This window comes from Buteo buteo, chromosome 1 (assembly GCF_964188355.1).
Source record: "Buteo buteo chromosome 1, bButBut1.hap1.1, whole genome shotgun sequence".
Taxonomy (NCBI): domain Eukaryota; kingdom Metazoa; phylum Chordata; class Aves; order Accipitriformes; family Accipitridae; genus Buteo; species Buteo buteo.
Window position 1 is genome coordinate 14397576 of NC_134171.1, and position 15496 is coordinate 14413071.

At 54.7% G+C, this 15496-nt stretch overlaps 1 protein-coding gene across 1 annotated transcript; it reads right to left on the bottom strand.

The window, feature by feature from the left end:
- Positions 1-675: 675 nt before the first annotated feature.
- Positions 676-3757, bottom strand: MSX1 (msh homeobox 1). Its single transcript, XM_075040939.1, has 2 exons — positions 3221-3757; positions 676-1710 (listed from the first exon to the last, which is right to left on the bottom strand). The coding sequence occupies exons 1-2, from the start codon at positions 3675-3677 to the stop codon at positions 1280-1282; spliced, it is 888 nt and encodes a 295-aa protein (XP_074897040.1). The 5' UTR covers positions 3678-3757; the 3' UTR covers positions 676-1279.
- Positions 3758-15496: the final 11739 nt, after the last annotated feature.

A 15496-nucleotide genomic window follows, 5' to 3' on the forward strand; every position in this document is an offset into this window, starting at 1 on the left:
CACCCCGTCCCCGCCGCCCGACCCCTGGGCTCCGGCGACGGCACTGCCCCTGCCCCGCTATTACAGCGCTTTCCCCCCTTCTCCCGCACCGCCCCGACCGCGACAGTCCCCTCTCCTCCCCACCACCCCAAACCCTCCGTGCTCCCCTCCCCTGGGCAACGCCGGCTGCCGAAGGGAGCTGCGGGGGAAGCCCTCGCTGTCTCTCTAGGCTTGGCACCAAGGTGGGGGACAAGTCACGCCATCCCCAAAGACTCTGGTCGCCATCGGGGGCTGTGGCCGGGAGCTGGCCGGTAAGAGGCCGCTGGCAGGGAGAAGAGCAGCTTTTCTCCTGCCTAGGTGCCAAGCCCGGGGCTGCGCTGGTCCCAGAGCCTCTGGGGAGAGCGGCAGCAGGCACCCACAGCCTCAGGGCAGGGGATGCGGTGGGAGCTGCCGGCGAGGGGTGGTGAGGAAGGAAAAGGAAGAAACCTCAGACAGCTGTGAGGACAGGGCAGCTCTGGGGTACACAGCAAGCTGGAAACTCGGCCGAGGCCTCGCTGTCTGAGGCTGAAGTCTCCTGGGGAGGAAGAAAAAACAGCCGGTCCCTCTCTCCTGTCCCCAACATACAGACAAATTTCAACTCTTCTTCTGTCACCCCCGGCAGGGCAAGGAGCAAACAAACCGCATCAAACAGTAGCTTAAAATTAATTTATTTAACAAATATAGCTATAATATAAATGATAATAAAATTTCAAATATACAGTATATTACATAGTACACAGAGCCCCTTCCAAAGGAGCTGGTGGAAGAACGAACACAGGTAACAGACGGTGCTGTTACACAGGGACGGGAGAGGCTGCTCTGCACTTCTGCCTCTTGACCTCGCCTTGCACAAAGTAAGAGAAACGTCCTGTCTTTCAGCCCCCTTTCTACTGTTTCTCTTCCATAGTTCCTTCCCCCACAGCGGGAGGCTCTCCCCAGGCTGCCAGCCGGACCCGGGGAAGCAGGGCAGGGCTGGCCCATCGCCACCCTGTGCCAGGGAGGAGCTGGGGCGATGCCTCAGGTTTCTGCCAGCTGGAGAGCTGAGCAGCTCCCAGGACTGCTGAGGAGAGTGGAACGGCACTGGACCAGGGGGCCAGCATCACAGGGGGAAGCAGAGAGGCCAAGCAGAGCCGGACTGGAGAAGTCTCTGCCACGGGCCCGTGGAGAAGTCCGCAGTGAGGAGCCAGAGGAGCAGGGAGGGAGTGCGTGCGGGGCTGGCAAGAGCAGCCGGCCGGCTGGCTGGGCTCAGTGGGGCTCAGCTCTATGTGAGGTGGTACATGCTATATCCCACGTGCGCTGTGTACAGTCCCACAGGAGCCACAGGCAGCCCTGCCCGCTGAAAAGGGCTCGAGGCGCCGTACAGAGAGGCGCCAGCTACGGCCGGGCCGCCCAGCGGGAACGAGATGCCGAAAGCAGCAGGCGGGAGCATGGGCTTCGCTGCCATCTTCAGCTTCTCCAGCTCTGCCTCCTGGAGCCGCTTGGCCTTGGCGCGGCGGTTCTGGAACCAGATCTTCACCTGGGTCTCAGTGAGGCTGAGCGAGCTGGAGAACTCGGCGCGCTCGGCGATGGACAGGTACTGCTTCTGCCGAAACTTCCTCTCGAGGGCCAGCAGCTGCGCTGTGGTGAAGGGTGTCCGGGGCTTCCTGTTCGTCTTGTGCTTGCGCAGGGTGCAGGCCGGGGGGCTGAGGCGCCCTGTGCCGAGGAGCAGCCGGAGGAGAGGGGGAAAAAAGAGAGACATCACGGTTAGCAGCGCCTGAACCCACACACCCCACAGAGCCCCCAGCCCAACAGCAGCAGGAGAGAAACGGGAAAATAAGGTCCTGCACAAAGTGAAGGGGCCCAAAAACTCTAGGGCTGCCCGGGGCACGCTTCAAATTGATGTCTCCTGTTCTAGTAAAGAAAGCCGGTGCTTTACTAAAGAATCAGGTTTTTCAAGACTCCCAGGACCCAAGTTACTGCGCTTCGTAGCAAGAACCTCTCTGACTCCATGGAAAAACTCGGCAAAGGGCAGGAGTCAGGAGTCAGACACCCACACACCCTCCACCTTCTGCCTTCACAGCTCCCAGCTTATACAGAGGAGATGTAGCTGAAAGGAGTAACGCTCAAAAAAAAAAAGTTCTGTCCTTTTTATTGGATTAAGGAAAAAAAATAAACAAAACGGGCTGGCCGTTCAGACTCACACCCTCTTCATTAGGCCCCTGGGAACCGGATTAAGCATGTAATTAATTACGGGCTCTGAATTCACACTCAGCCTCTATCTACCGCTCTTCACCGGTCTGCTCCTCTCCTCTTATTTAACATTTCTAAGGGCCCTCAACCTCGATCTGCCCCGGGTTTACTTAGCAACAACAACTTTTACTTTGCAATTTAAATAAATTAAGCCACTGCGATACTCTACACAAAGTGCTGTCGGGAAACCTGCCTTTCTCCAAGGGAGAGAGAAAGCAGCTCTGTTCGCGGCTCTGCTAAAAGCACCCCAAACTCTCCGGAGAGCCTCAGCCCAAGCTCGCCCCTTTCCACGGGAGCCCGGGTGGGGAGGGAGCGGGATCCGGCCGAGGGCAGGCGGCCCGGGGCTCAGCGCAGCCGCTGGAAAGGATTAACGGACTTTTCTGATCTCGGCCCTCCCGCTGCTATTTTTATTATTTGAGATCTCTCCGTAGTAAAGCGGGAAAACATCAGTAACTGCGGCTCCTCGGACTTCGGAGATGCAACACTTGAGGCCGCAGCCGGTGGGGCAGAAGCCCGCCACGCCTGGGAGCCCGGTCTGTGCGGGTCCCTAGGAAACCGTCTGAGCCACTTTCGGAGAAAACACCGCTGAGGCCGAGGCAGGCTTTTGCGGGGGCAGCTGGAGCCCCAAGTTAAGCTAAGGGGCAGACCGGGCTGCTGCCCCCCCCCGCTTCGGTTAAGGCTCGGAGCAAGACCTCGCCCCGGCGCGGCCGCTCTTCCCTCGCCTCCGCGGCCACCCTCCGGCTTCGCGCACACCCGAAGCGGTTCGGTACGTTGAGCCGGCCCAAGTGGCCCGGCAGAGAGTGCGAACCGCCGGGAAAAACATGCCGGGAGGGGCCGGGCTGGGCGAAAGCGAGAGGAAATCCCGCGGCCGCCCCCGCAGCCCGGCCCGGCCCCGCGGGAAGGGCGCAGGCGGCCCGGGGCGGCGGGGGAGTGGGGGGGTGTCCCGGCCCGCCCGCCCCCGGCCCCTACTTACTCGGGGGAGGCGGCGAGAACCGCGGGCTCTGCATCCAGGGGCTCCGCTCCTGCTTCTCGGGGCTCTCCGCCTTGACGAGGGCGTCTTCGGGCAGCTTGACCAGCCCCCCGACGGAGAAGTGGCCGCCGAGGGGCAGCGGGGAGGGCGGCGCCTCCGCCGTCAGGGCGCCCAGGCGGGGGCTGAGGCTGGCGCGGGCGGCCGCCCCGGCGCCCGGCGGGGGCCCGGCGCCCTCGGGGCCCTCCCTGCCGCCCGGCTTCCTGTGGTCGGCCATGAGCGCCTCCACGCTGAACGGCAGGAGGGACGGGGAGACCTTGGGCTTGTCGCTCTCCTCCTCCCCGCCCATCGCCGCCGCGACGGGGAGGCCGCCGCCGCCGCCGGGCTTGCTGAAGGCGGATGCGGGCGGCTCGTCGCTGCGGACCCCGGTGGGCGCGGTGGTCATATCCACAGCCGGGGCCATGCAGAGGCGGCCCGCCGTCGCCACCGCAGCGCCGGGCGGGAGCGGGCGCCGCGGCTCATGGGGCCGGGGCGGCGCGAGGGGCGCGGGCAGCCGTCGGCGCGCTCCGGCCCCGCGGCGGGCGGCGCCGCCTGATAAAGCGGCGCGGGGGGAAGGCGCCGCCCAACCAGCGCGCGGGGGGCGGGGCGGCGGCGCCCCATTGGCTGCGGCGCGGCGGCGGCGGCGGCAGCGGGCGGGAGGGGCGGGGCGGGGGGGGGACGCACCAAGCCGGGCTCGCCGTCGGGGCGCCCCGCCCCACCCCGCGCCCCCAGCCCCGCTCTGCGCCCACGGCTCCGCACCCCGAGTCCCGCTCCGCGCCCCCGGACCCGCTCCGCTCCCCCAGTCCCTCTCCGCGCCCCCAGCCCCGCTCCCCCAGCCCCGCTCCCCCGGCCCCGGCGCGCCACCGCAGGCGGGAGTGAAGAAGGCCGGGGCTGCCGCAGCAGCAGCACTCCCAGCCCTGGGGACGGGACGGGGAGGGTCAAAAATCTGGGGGAAAAAAAATGGATTAACGGCGGAAGAAAAGCCGGCCTTTCTGGTTGCGAAGCGCGAGGGAGCGGGCCCGAGGCGTGTTCTTCTGGAAAAACCGACAAATATGGGGCTGTCCTGAGTGTGACCTCGCAGAGGGAGCCCCTGCCTGTCCCACAGCCTGGCTGCCTCCCGAAAAAGTGATTTTAGGGGTTTTTTTGTTTGCTTACTTGTTTGTTTTTTTTTTAAAATGAGCGCTGGCCCTGCCGTGTATTCGACGTGTCCGCGGAGGTTTGCGCCTATGTACGTACACACACACATCAATTGCGCAACGTGTCACGGCATAGATGCGTGCCTGTCTCCAGATAATGAAATGTTCATTCACGTAAAAAAGGAACATCTAAGCCCCAGACCCATTAAAGTCCCGGCTATTTTGTTTTGTAAATTCGTTTTACGAGCCCTTATCCCTGCGCCCAGGACGGATGTGCAGTAAAACGGAGCCGCTCTCTAATAACGTGATTGGCCGCTCGCTGAGAAAAGTTTATTGATAGCTGCAGGGCTCTAATCTCCTCGAAACACAAGAGGCTCTTGCAGTCATTTAAGGGCAATTATCTAAACGGGGAAAGACAGCGAATTCCCTTTCCTTTTAACTGGACCCAATAAAGATGGTAGATTAGGAGCGTATAGATTATGAAATGAATTGATATAATAGACATTTTATTAACTGATAAGCAACGGGATCTGATGGAAATGAATTGTCCTGCACGCAGCTACACACACGCACGTATCTCACACACGCGTGAGTGTACACCCTTGCCGCGTGCTTACTGCAGACACCGTCCTGCGCGTACACACACATACCTACCTCGCCCACGTTGTGCTATGCTCGTGTACGATCCCTCGAGGCGAAGACGATTTGTGGGCGACTTCCAGGCTACCCCCGTGCGCTCCTACAGATTCGGGTGAGCGCACACTGCCCAGACCTCGTCGCCGACGGTACAGCTCGCACGGATCCATCCCGTTCCCCTCCCGGCTGAGCGCTCCTGCGAGGCGGGCAGCACCGGTGCCGCCGCCCGGCCCGGCCCGGCTCCGCTCCCCGCCGCTGCCCGCAGCCTCCCCCGCGCCCCGTCGGGCCGGGTCGGGCCGCGCTGGGGCGGAGGGGGGGGTGTATGGGGCGGGGGGGGGGGGTGCTCGGGGAAGCGGCTGCATTGCTAATTGCGAGAATAAACAATCTGTCACGATTAGTCAGTGCCTCTAATAGGCAGACAAGTGATGTTGTTTTTAGGCGCCAGCAGCGGTCTGATCAAAGGCTTCAGCTGGAGGGGGACTATTGAGGACGTTAACCCGCATCAAGGGAGCAAGGCGCCTTAGCCCTGGGACATCGGCACATTCAGCCTGACAAAATTAGTTTGCTCTACCAATCACACGACATTTTCCCAAAGCCCGGTGCTTGACGCGAAGGTGCACCCCCACCCCGCCCCCCGCCTAAGAAAACACGCACAAATATCGATGCATCGTGTTTCACGGTGTCCCCTCCACCCGATCCTACAGGTAGGATCTTTTTTTTTTTTTTTTTTCCCCCGATCCCAAACGCAACTGCGCAGAAGAAAAAGTGATGTGTTTATTAGACCTCCAGGCAGCCCTTAGGCTGCTTTCGAGCTCATTGTTTTGATGGAAATATGAAAGGAAAAATAGAGCTGCTGGGGTTCCCCCCCCCACTTTTCTTTTGCAGAATAGTTTGAACATTGGGATGTTGCTGAGGTTTGAGGAGATGAGTGTGCGTCCCATACTGAGAGCGAGATCCCGCTCTCATTGAGAGTTGACAGAATGAGATAATTAGCTCTTTATTTATCTCCCAGCAATGAACGCTTTGTGTTTACGTTTCTGTCATACTCGGTGGTATTTTAATCACTGTACCCTAGCAAGGACTTGATTCTAATTCACATGCTGGCAAGCTCTTGGGCTGAAAACTGGAAGCCAGTAAAGTTTCTTTCGTTTCTTCCTCCTTTCTTTCTTTCCTTTCTTTCTCAATGAAATCTACAGGTTCTAAGCCAGGAATGGAGAAACCAAATTTACAAAACGAAATCTGCCCCGAGATGTGTTTCTTTGTTTAGCGGGAAATTTTAGTGTCCAAATTCTTCTCGCCTTGCTCGCTGCGCTCTGGGTGACCAAAACACCGCTGGATTTTAGGAACTGCTTTTTTTTTGTGTTGGTTCCGTTGTGCTGATACTCTGACTTGCTTTTAGGTCCCTCTCTCTTATTTTCCTCCCCGGGCTGTAAGGAAAACCGAAATGAAAGGGCGGGGGGGAATAGGTGACTTTATTGGTGCTTGTTCCAGTCCAGTGTTTTTATTGGGAACCGTGGCGCTTCCCTGAAGGCACTTGTGCTAGATAACAATATTGGGCAATTAGCATCCTAAACAGTCCCGTTTCAGTATAATGAATGTGCTAGGCAAAGCCATTACCCATAGCATTTTATTTCGGTGGGAATACAACAACAAGGGCTGGGAGGAGTGCGTGGGGGATGGGGAGGGAGGACAGGAGGCAGCGCTAAGCCAATTCAGGGCATTGTCTGCCTTTTGTAAACGTTATCTTTGACTTAAAGGCAGAACTCAGAAAGGAGAGGGGTGTTGTTGTTTCCCTTGTTTCTATTTTATTTCCCCCGAGACGGCAGCTCTCAGGAGACCAGACAGCCCCGCGGGACACGGGGAGGCTTTGGGGACTGGCGGCTCCGGGGCAGCTCTGCCGCGTCGGGCACCGCCTGCGCGCTCTCTGCGCGCTGCCTGCGCGCTCCCTGCGCGCCCTTCGGCCAGCCTTGCTCCAGCTCTGAGCGGCTCAGCCCTGGGGGCGAGGAGCCAGATCTATCGCAAGCGCTGAAAATGTCCCGCGGGCTTTACGAGCCCTCAAAGCCCTTCAAGTCTCAACCCTCCCTGCTCACGCCGCTGCTCCTTCTCCGCTGAGCGTCGGATAATGCCAAAAGACCTCAGCTCTTTTCTTTTTTTCTCCCCCCCCCCCTTTCCCTCTCTTTCCCCTTTCCCTCTCTTTCCCCTTTCCCTCTCTTTTCCCCTTTCCCTCTCTTTCCCCTTTCCCTCTCTTTTCCCCTTTCCCTCTCTTTTCCCCTTTCCCTCTCTTTTCCCCTTTCCCTCTCTTTTCCCCTTTCCCTTTCTGCCCAGATTAAACATAACCTAAACTACTTTTCAGGCTTCAGGCACCTGGGCTGCTCCTCCGGTGGTTACCGGGAGCGGCGATTTGGATGGCCAAACTCCAGCCGCCGAGGCGTCCCCGGCTCTTTGAGGGTCGGAGGAGCCGGGCTGAAAGGAAGGCACTATTTCAAGTGGCCCAAATTAATTTGATCGCGACATTATGATGCACTTGGAGAAGATGAAAGAAAAGGCTGGCCGTCTCCTCCAAGATCTCTATAATTATAGATAATATATCCTATTTCAAAGCAATTAGCTCAATCAGGCGTAACGAGGCACTTTGCTGCCAGGCAGTAACAATGCCTTACGGTTATTTAAGCTTCAAGATGTCAAACAGACTTCGAGACTCTCTGCTCTGCCCAAAAGGGAACTTGGCTGTCTTGGTGAAAGCCCCGTGGCTAAGGCAGCGGTTTCCCTTCAGTGACAACACGCCTATTTTCATTTTCTTTTTTTTTTTTTTAAAGCTCTCGCAAAGGTGCCGGCTGTCCTGAAGAAGAACACCGCTCCTCCAGGCGCATTTGGGGCCGGCACCAGCGGGGCATCACCTCTGCCCCTGCCCGCCAGCACGGACCTGCCTCTCCCCGCCTGCTCGCTCCGGGACGCTTGTGCTCTCCGAGCCTTCCCCCCGCTGGGAGCCTTTCTCTCGATCGCTTTTTTGGGGTGACGCCGGCTATTCCAGGAGCAGCCGTCGATGGGGCGCGGTGGCCGAGGCGCGGCTCCCAACCTTGCTGCCGATCCAGCCGCCTCCTCCCAAGCCCGAAAGCTTTACCCTGCCCTCGCCTCGGTTTTTACCCCAAACGCTTGCAGATGGCAAAGGTCCCGAGAGCAAAGAGAGCGTCCGACTTGCGTTAGCAGCGAGCTGGCCGTTTTCTTTATGTGCCTGCCCGTGTGCGGAGGGGGGAACTCCGCAATAACATCTACAAGGGGAGCAGGGGCTCAGGTGCCCAAATCCCCTCGTCCTCACCCAAACCCGCGGGAGGGCTGCGCGGCGCGGGCTGTCCCCCCGTGTCCACCCGGTGCGGGTTTAGGCCAAAATCCGAAAAGCGACTTTTCCTCCTTTCCCGGTGCCGGCGTCCGGGGCTCTTTCTCCCGCAGCCGCGGCGGGGCTGCACCGGGCCGGGCGCTCCGCGGAACCGCCGCCGGGGGTCCCCGGGCTGCCCGGGGGTCTCCGCCCGCTGCCCCGGGGGCAGAGCCACCGCCGCTCCGGCCCCGAGAGGCCGCGAAAGAAGAGCCGTGCTCGGACGAAACGCTTGCCGTAGGAAAATGAAAAACTGTACAGCTAACCTGTCGGCTTTCCTTCCATGGATTTTTATTGCTGGGGGGTAACCGAAGCGGGGGGGAGGTAAAGGAAAAAATCCGAAAAAAAGCATCGCCCCATGGGTTAGTCATTTGAACTGGGCAGTTCAAGGGAAACAGGAGGCCGGGGGCATGGTTGCGAACTGAACGAAGTTTAACCACCCCTCCTTCTTCTCCCCATGCACAAAATGGAAACCTTATTATATGATTCACTGTGAATCACTAGATTGAATGCGATCATTATGAGTAAATGATAGTCGGGGCTCTGCTGGTCTTTTCTTTCCTAGAGGCAAAACTATAAAATATGAAGGATATAAATGATCTTCTCTCCGCGCTCTCATAAAGGACATTCATTCAAAGCCGCACTCTGTCTCGCTCCCAATTCCTTTGGTCCCCTTGAATTCCACAACGATCAAGGTAGATTATGGCGAGTCCCGGTTTATTTGTCTTCACGTGCTTGTTTATTGGTGAAATGTCACGAAATGTAATTTGTCCCAAATTCTTTAACATGAGAAAATACTTTGTGGTTGAAGGAATCTGTGCTGGTACCGCCAAGCCGATCTCCGATGCTCAGAGCAAGTTCATTATCATGCTATTTTACAGCATTTCCATGTTTACTCCTCATTTCTCAGGAGCCTTTTACATATTGTTGCATAAGAAAAGGATTTTGCCAGCTCTAGTTATGAGATTTCCTAGATTTTTTACAGGCGGAGCCGGTTTACAAAAGCTGTATTGTTTGACTGCGGTCTGGGTTTCCATTTGGGGTAATTATTGTATTCCCAGTCTTCTTCTAATCATTTGCTCACAAGGACACAGTTTTTTTTCCTCGCCTTTTGAAGAAGATGAAATACTCCAAACTTGCAAGACCATTGGAATAAACCCCCCGCTTCTTTGCCTATTGAGTAAAAGCTATTCTTTACATCTTTCTAAATTGCTGGAAAATGTGATGGAAGGGACAGTAAGAAATATAGAGAGCAGAAGAAACACATGTCACCACATTTTGAATAAACTCCACAAACTGCAAAAGTCCCGATCTAAGTCTGTTCCCAATAGAGAGGTCTAGGCGAATGGAGGTCGGGGGGGAGAACCAAGCACGAAACGAACCCACTTTTCAGAAGGAAATACGTTTCAGCTAGATAATAATCAGCTCCTGAGAAAAAAAAAAAGTTCATAGAAGGAAAAAGCAAAAGCCTATGTGCAGCAGGCTGTGTCTGTGCAGAAGGGTTTCTCCTCCAGCTGCTGCCTCCAGTAGCACAGCTGGAGGAGGGCCGGGAGCCACCACCCCACCAACATACAACCTGCGGGCACTGGAGTTGAACTTGGCAGGTCTCCTCTTTCCAGCACCCCTTTTTGGATCTTCCTGCTGGTGTCGCACAGCTTCCCAAGGCAAGACTGCCTCCCCCCAACTTTACTTTGCATCTGTAAAACCCGAGGCCCCAAAAATATCCCCCTAAACTCACGAGGAACAGGATTGGGGCAAATATTTCTTTTCTTCCTTGGCTAAGATGGTTTGAAAGCGATTGCCTTAAGCAAAAACCTGCCAGTTAGGAAAACATATATTCATGCATATACATATAGAAGGATTTTAATTTCCCTGTGCAAAGGAAACTACTGTTGAACAGCAGAGTAACTAGCGTCAGGTATCTTCCACATTCTGTCTATGGAAAAACAAAACAACATCACACTCCTGCAACTATCAAAGCCATCCGCAAGTATTTGAAACTGTCCTGATGATATGTAACCTCCTGCTTAGGAACTCCAGCGCCTTATTATTTTGGCGATGTGATCTCACCACATCCTTTTGCTGAGTGGCAGCCGATGGCTAGATATGATACTGGGAGTTACGTCATTCTAATAAATCAATGTAACCAAACAATTTCACTGCCAGAGGAGGAGGGAAAAAAATCCCAAATATTCTGTAGGGGAACTGAATTTGTCTTTTAGAAAGCTTATGTTCCTCTCAGACTTTCCATCAACCACAAGCATAGACATAATCTAAAATGTTCCTGGCTTGCCCACTGTTGGGCTGATTAGCTTTTGGAACAGAGGAGATAACATTTCTAGACATTGGTCTGCCTTGTGCTGCCTTCATGTTATTCCCTGCGTATGTGGTTTTGACATTATTTATGTAGCAAGTGTGGGCTTTCTATTGGTGTTGGGTCACTTTGCTTTTCAACAGTTGGGTTTTTTTCTGTCACTCGAAGCAGAACTTATTTCAGCCTTTCAAACAGCATCAGCCTTCCCCTTGCAATGCACGGATTGAAGGTACGACACCCCCCGTGCAGCTGAGCACCCCTCGCAGGGGCGAGGCCAGGCTGGCCCGCGAAGGGCCACGGGTGGCTGCAGGGTGCCCAGATCAGGCGCAGAGGCGTCAGCAGCATGGACCATGCCATGGAGCGGGATGTGGTCCTGCCATCAGGTCTGAAGTCTTCTGGTTTGGGGTGGCACCAGAGCTGGTCTGTCCTCTGCTGCTAACGGTCCTATTACACTTGGGATGGATTTGGGTCAATTTGGTTTTTATTTCTGAGACAACCTGAAGGATAGCAACAAAGTGCTCCTACTTTCTTCTTTTTCTATAAAATCAGAGGAGAAATACTGAGCTAATGGTGCCACATTAATAACACAGAGACACAAAGAGGAGGCGCTGACAGCAGGCAGAGCAGGGGTGCATTCAGCACACAGAGTTCTCTTAGGTTTGTTGGTGGTCTTTTGCAAGTCATGTCACCTCTTTTACACTGAAGTCTCCCTTGAGAGTCCACACTTCACTAGTTACTAGTGCAGCTGCAAGCCCTGGCAGTAGGTGACATTTGCACACACACACACATGTGCACACTTCACATCCTGACTCCCACTCTGTGGTTGCTGGGGCTGGGTCGTGGGGGCAAATGACCACCCGCTTGACCCAGCAGTAGCTATTTACAGGGAAAAATCACATGCAGCAGCCCCACAGGTAAATTCAGGTCCTCCTCACTTGCCGACACAAGTAGCTAAATACGGGTGATGTATAAAACCAGGGACAGAAAAAGAAATGCCATGGGAGCGTACACGGAGCTGACAAGGGAGGGGAGCAGTAAGTTCACTGGCAGTGACAGGGAACACCCCTGTTCCAGCTGAGATTTTGAAAAATAAGGAGAGGGAGGGAAGGAGAAGAAAAAAAGGAGAAAGGAGTACGATGAGCATTTTGCAAAGTCACCGGAAACTTTGTTCTTAGGAGTAAATCTGGCTTCTTGTGATCCCCTTTCAGCAGGGCTGGCTGGGAGCCAGCCGGGTCCCCTGGAGCCCCCCTGGCCTTTTTGTCTGGAGCCTGGGAATCTGTCTGGAGCACAAGGCTAGGGGGACCAGGCGTGGGTTTGCAGGAGGGATCGGCTTAGGCAGCGGCCATGTAGAGGAAAGGGGGCTTGCAGCTCTCGGGCCTTTGGGAGATCTTCCCCGAGGCTGGTGGGTGGGCAGGGGAGCTTCCCCCTGCTTTGGGGGCAGCTGGGGGTGGGCTGGGGGGAGGTGAGGGGACAAGGGAGCAGGAGGAAGGACTGGCTGCCTGTCACCAGGCCCAAGATGCCAGAGCAAATGGGGTGGGATGGAGGGGGTTGAGCAATGCTTTCTGTCCCTCACCCAGCTGGTCTGCGTAGGGTGTCCCACATCCCAGGGTGTCCCACCCTCCCCAAGGTGTTGTTGCAAAGGCAAATGCCAAATAAAAGGAAAAAGTACCGACAAACAGAACAAAAGCAACCCAAAAGCCTTCAATGGAACCATGGCACATTACATTTCCCCTGCCCCTCTAGCCCTGCCTTCCTGCAGACCTCTTTTAGGGTGATGAAAGTGTGGGCTCTTAAAGCTCCCTGTAGGATCCAAAGATGCTAATCAGCATCTTTCCAATACTTATGGGTTTTCACGAGTGATTGAGCCCTTTCCGACAATTTTGTTCCCTTACTCTTTCTGATTTAGTTATCCTGGTACCTTATTCTGCCCTCTTTGTGTATTCCTCCTCGCCCCCCGTTATGACCTTTAGGAATAAAATTCAATTTATTTGGCTACTTCGCAGACAAAATCTAAAGCCTGCCTTAATTTGTAGTTTACTAGCCTTCTGATGTGAGACTACATAGAGAGCCCCTATCTGATCAAACAGCCGGTACCTTGACACAGCCCAATTATGTGAAAATATATCCTTGCTTATCATTTCAAACATCGTATAAGAGGAGAAACTGAAGTCGCTCCCTGTCTATTTGATTTTCCTGTTCAGACACACTTGTTTAAACAGGCACCGTGAGACTTTTCTGTAATCTTACTCGGAGGAGTTCAAAAAGCGTTTTCTCCTTGAAAGCCCCAAGCTGGGTGATGGCAGCCACCCCCAGCCCACCCCCAGCCAGGCGAGGCGGGGAAGGGGCGAAGGGGGGATGTCCCCTGCAGCTGAGCTCTCAGCCAGCTGGCCATGAAATACACCTGCAGCCAGGTGAGCAACTGGCTGATGGGTCAGGCTCAAAGAGTTTTAGTAAATGGGGTTACACCAGGCTGGTGGCCAGTTACCAGTGGGGTTCCCTAGGGCTCAATTTTAAGGCCAGTGCTCTTTAACGTTTTTATAAATGATCTGGACACAGGAATCAAATGTCTATTAAGTAAGTTTGCAGATGATGTTAAACTAGGAGGAGCTGTGGACTCCCTCGAGTGAAGAGAGGCCTTACGGAGAGATCTGGATAGGCTAGAGAGCTGGGCAATCACCAACTGTATGAAATTTAACAAGAGTAAGTGCCGGATTCTCCACTTGGGATAGCGTAATCCTGGTTATACGTACAAATTGCAGGATGAGAGGCTGGAGAGCAGCCCCATGGAAAGAGATCTGGGGGTTTGGGTTGGCGGCAAGTTGAATATGAGTCAACAGTGTGCCCTGGCAGCCAAAAGGGCCAACCATGTCCTGGGGGGCATCAAGCACAGCATAGCTAGCTGGTTGAGGGAGGTGATTGTCCCACTCTACACTGGTGCTGCCCCACCTCGAGTACTGTGTGCGGTTTTGGGCACCTCAGTATAAGAAGGACATCAAACTATTAGAGTGTGTCTAGAGGAGGGCAACCAAGATGGTGAAAGACCTCGAGGGCAAGAATTACAAAGAGCAGCTGAGGTCCCTTGGTTTGTTCAGCTTGGAGAAAAGAAGACTGAGGGGTGACCTCATTGCAGTCTACAGCTTCCTCAAGGGGGGCAGTGGAGGGAAAGTTGCTGATCTCCTCTCTCTGGTGACCAGCGATAGGACACAAGGAAATAGAATCAAGCTGCGTCAGGGGAAGTTCAGATCGGACATTAGGAAAAGGTTCTTCACTGAGAGGGTGGTCAGTCACTGGAACAGGCTTCCCAGGGAAGTGGTCATGGCACCAAGCCTGTCAGAGTTCAAGGAGCATCTGGATGATGCTTTTAGTCATATGGTTTAGTTTTTAGTAGTCCGGCAAGGAGCAGGGAGTTGGACTTGATGATCCTTATGGATCCTTTCCAACTTGAGATATTTTATGATTCTATGATCCCCCTTCCTGGCCGAAATCTGTTGCATCCCTACCCCTCACCTGGCCCTGCAGCATCCCCCATTACTGGCCCAGCCCTGCTACATCCACCTTCCTCACCTGGCTCTGCTTCATTGCCCTTCTTGTCCTGGCCCCACTGCATTCACCTTCTCAACCTTGCTTGACCTTATTAGTCCTGGCCACCTTGGAGGTGGTATCCACTAGAGAGGGATTTTGTTAAAGCAGCTAGTCCCAAATGCTCATCATCCAGCTCGTGTTTACAACACACTGGAGTTGCAAGTAAAAGCCATCCCAGAGACCTGCAATCCCAGTTTTCCTTGTTGTGCCCTCCACTGTAAGGCCAAACATTGCCAGGGAGAAGAAGGTTGGTTTGGGGTCTCACTCCACAGCTCCCCTTGCTTTCCTTCATGAACAGCTGTGACAGACTCAGAGAGCCATCTACATCCCAGTACGAAGGAGCTATCTGAACCCACGCACCCTGCTTCTCCCAGACAGAGCAAAAGGTACCACCTCTCCCCGCTGTCCTTGCCTGGGCCAGCTTGAACCCACGAGGTAACAGGCCTGGCTTCTCTTTCCCATGCTGCTTCCCAAGGGAATATCTGACCAAGGACAGCAGGATCAGCCGGCACTGCATTCATATTTGCTAAAACAACTGCGTGGACTGCAAAGAGTAAGAGCAAAGATATTCGCCATCTTGAGGTGAGATACAGAATCTGGACTAGCTATAGAAATCAGTGGAAAAGGAGATCTATCAAAACAACAGACTATTCCAATCATTTGCCTAAAATGCAGTGATCCAAACCTCTCCCCTTCCCTTCCCTTCCCTTCCCTTCCCTTCCCTTCCCTTCCCTTCCCTTCCCTTCCCTTCCCTTCCCTTCCCTTCCCTTCCCTTCCCTTCCCTTCCCTTCCCTTCCCTTCCCTTCCCTTCCCTTCCCTTCCCTTCCCTTCCCTTCCCTTCCCTTCCCTTCCCTTCCCTTCCCTTCCCTTCCCTTCCCTTCCCTTCCCTTCCCTTCCCTTCCCTTCCTTGCCCCTGGTCAGGTTTCAGATTGGTCCCTGGGTGCCTGTAAAGAACTTTTTCAACTTTCTGATAATTTCATGGGAGTAGGTCTCACTGAAATCCATAGCAACACTTAGAGGGGAGTATATAAAATAGGCCTTGGGGATTTTAAGTATTCTTATGCTTTCCCTTTCTAAGAATCTGTAATAATCTTATCTTTAGTGACTTGACAAAATTCATTATCTGCTGAAGTATATGCAGAACTGGAAAGACATTGAGAAAACCAAATTAAGTACAATAAACAGTCACTGCTTTTGAAAGATCA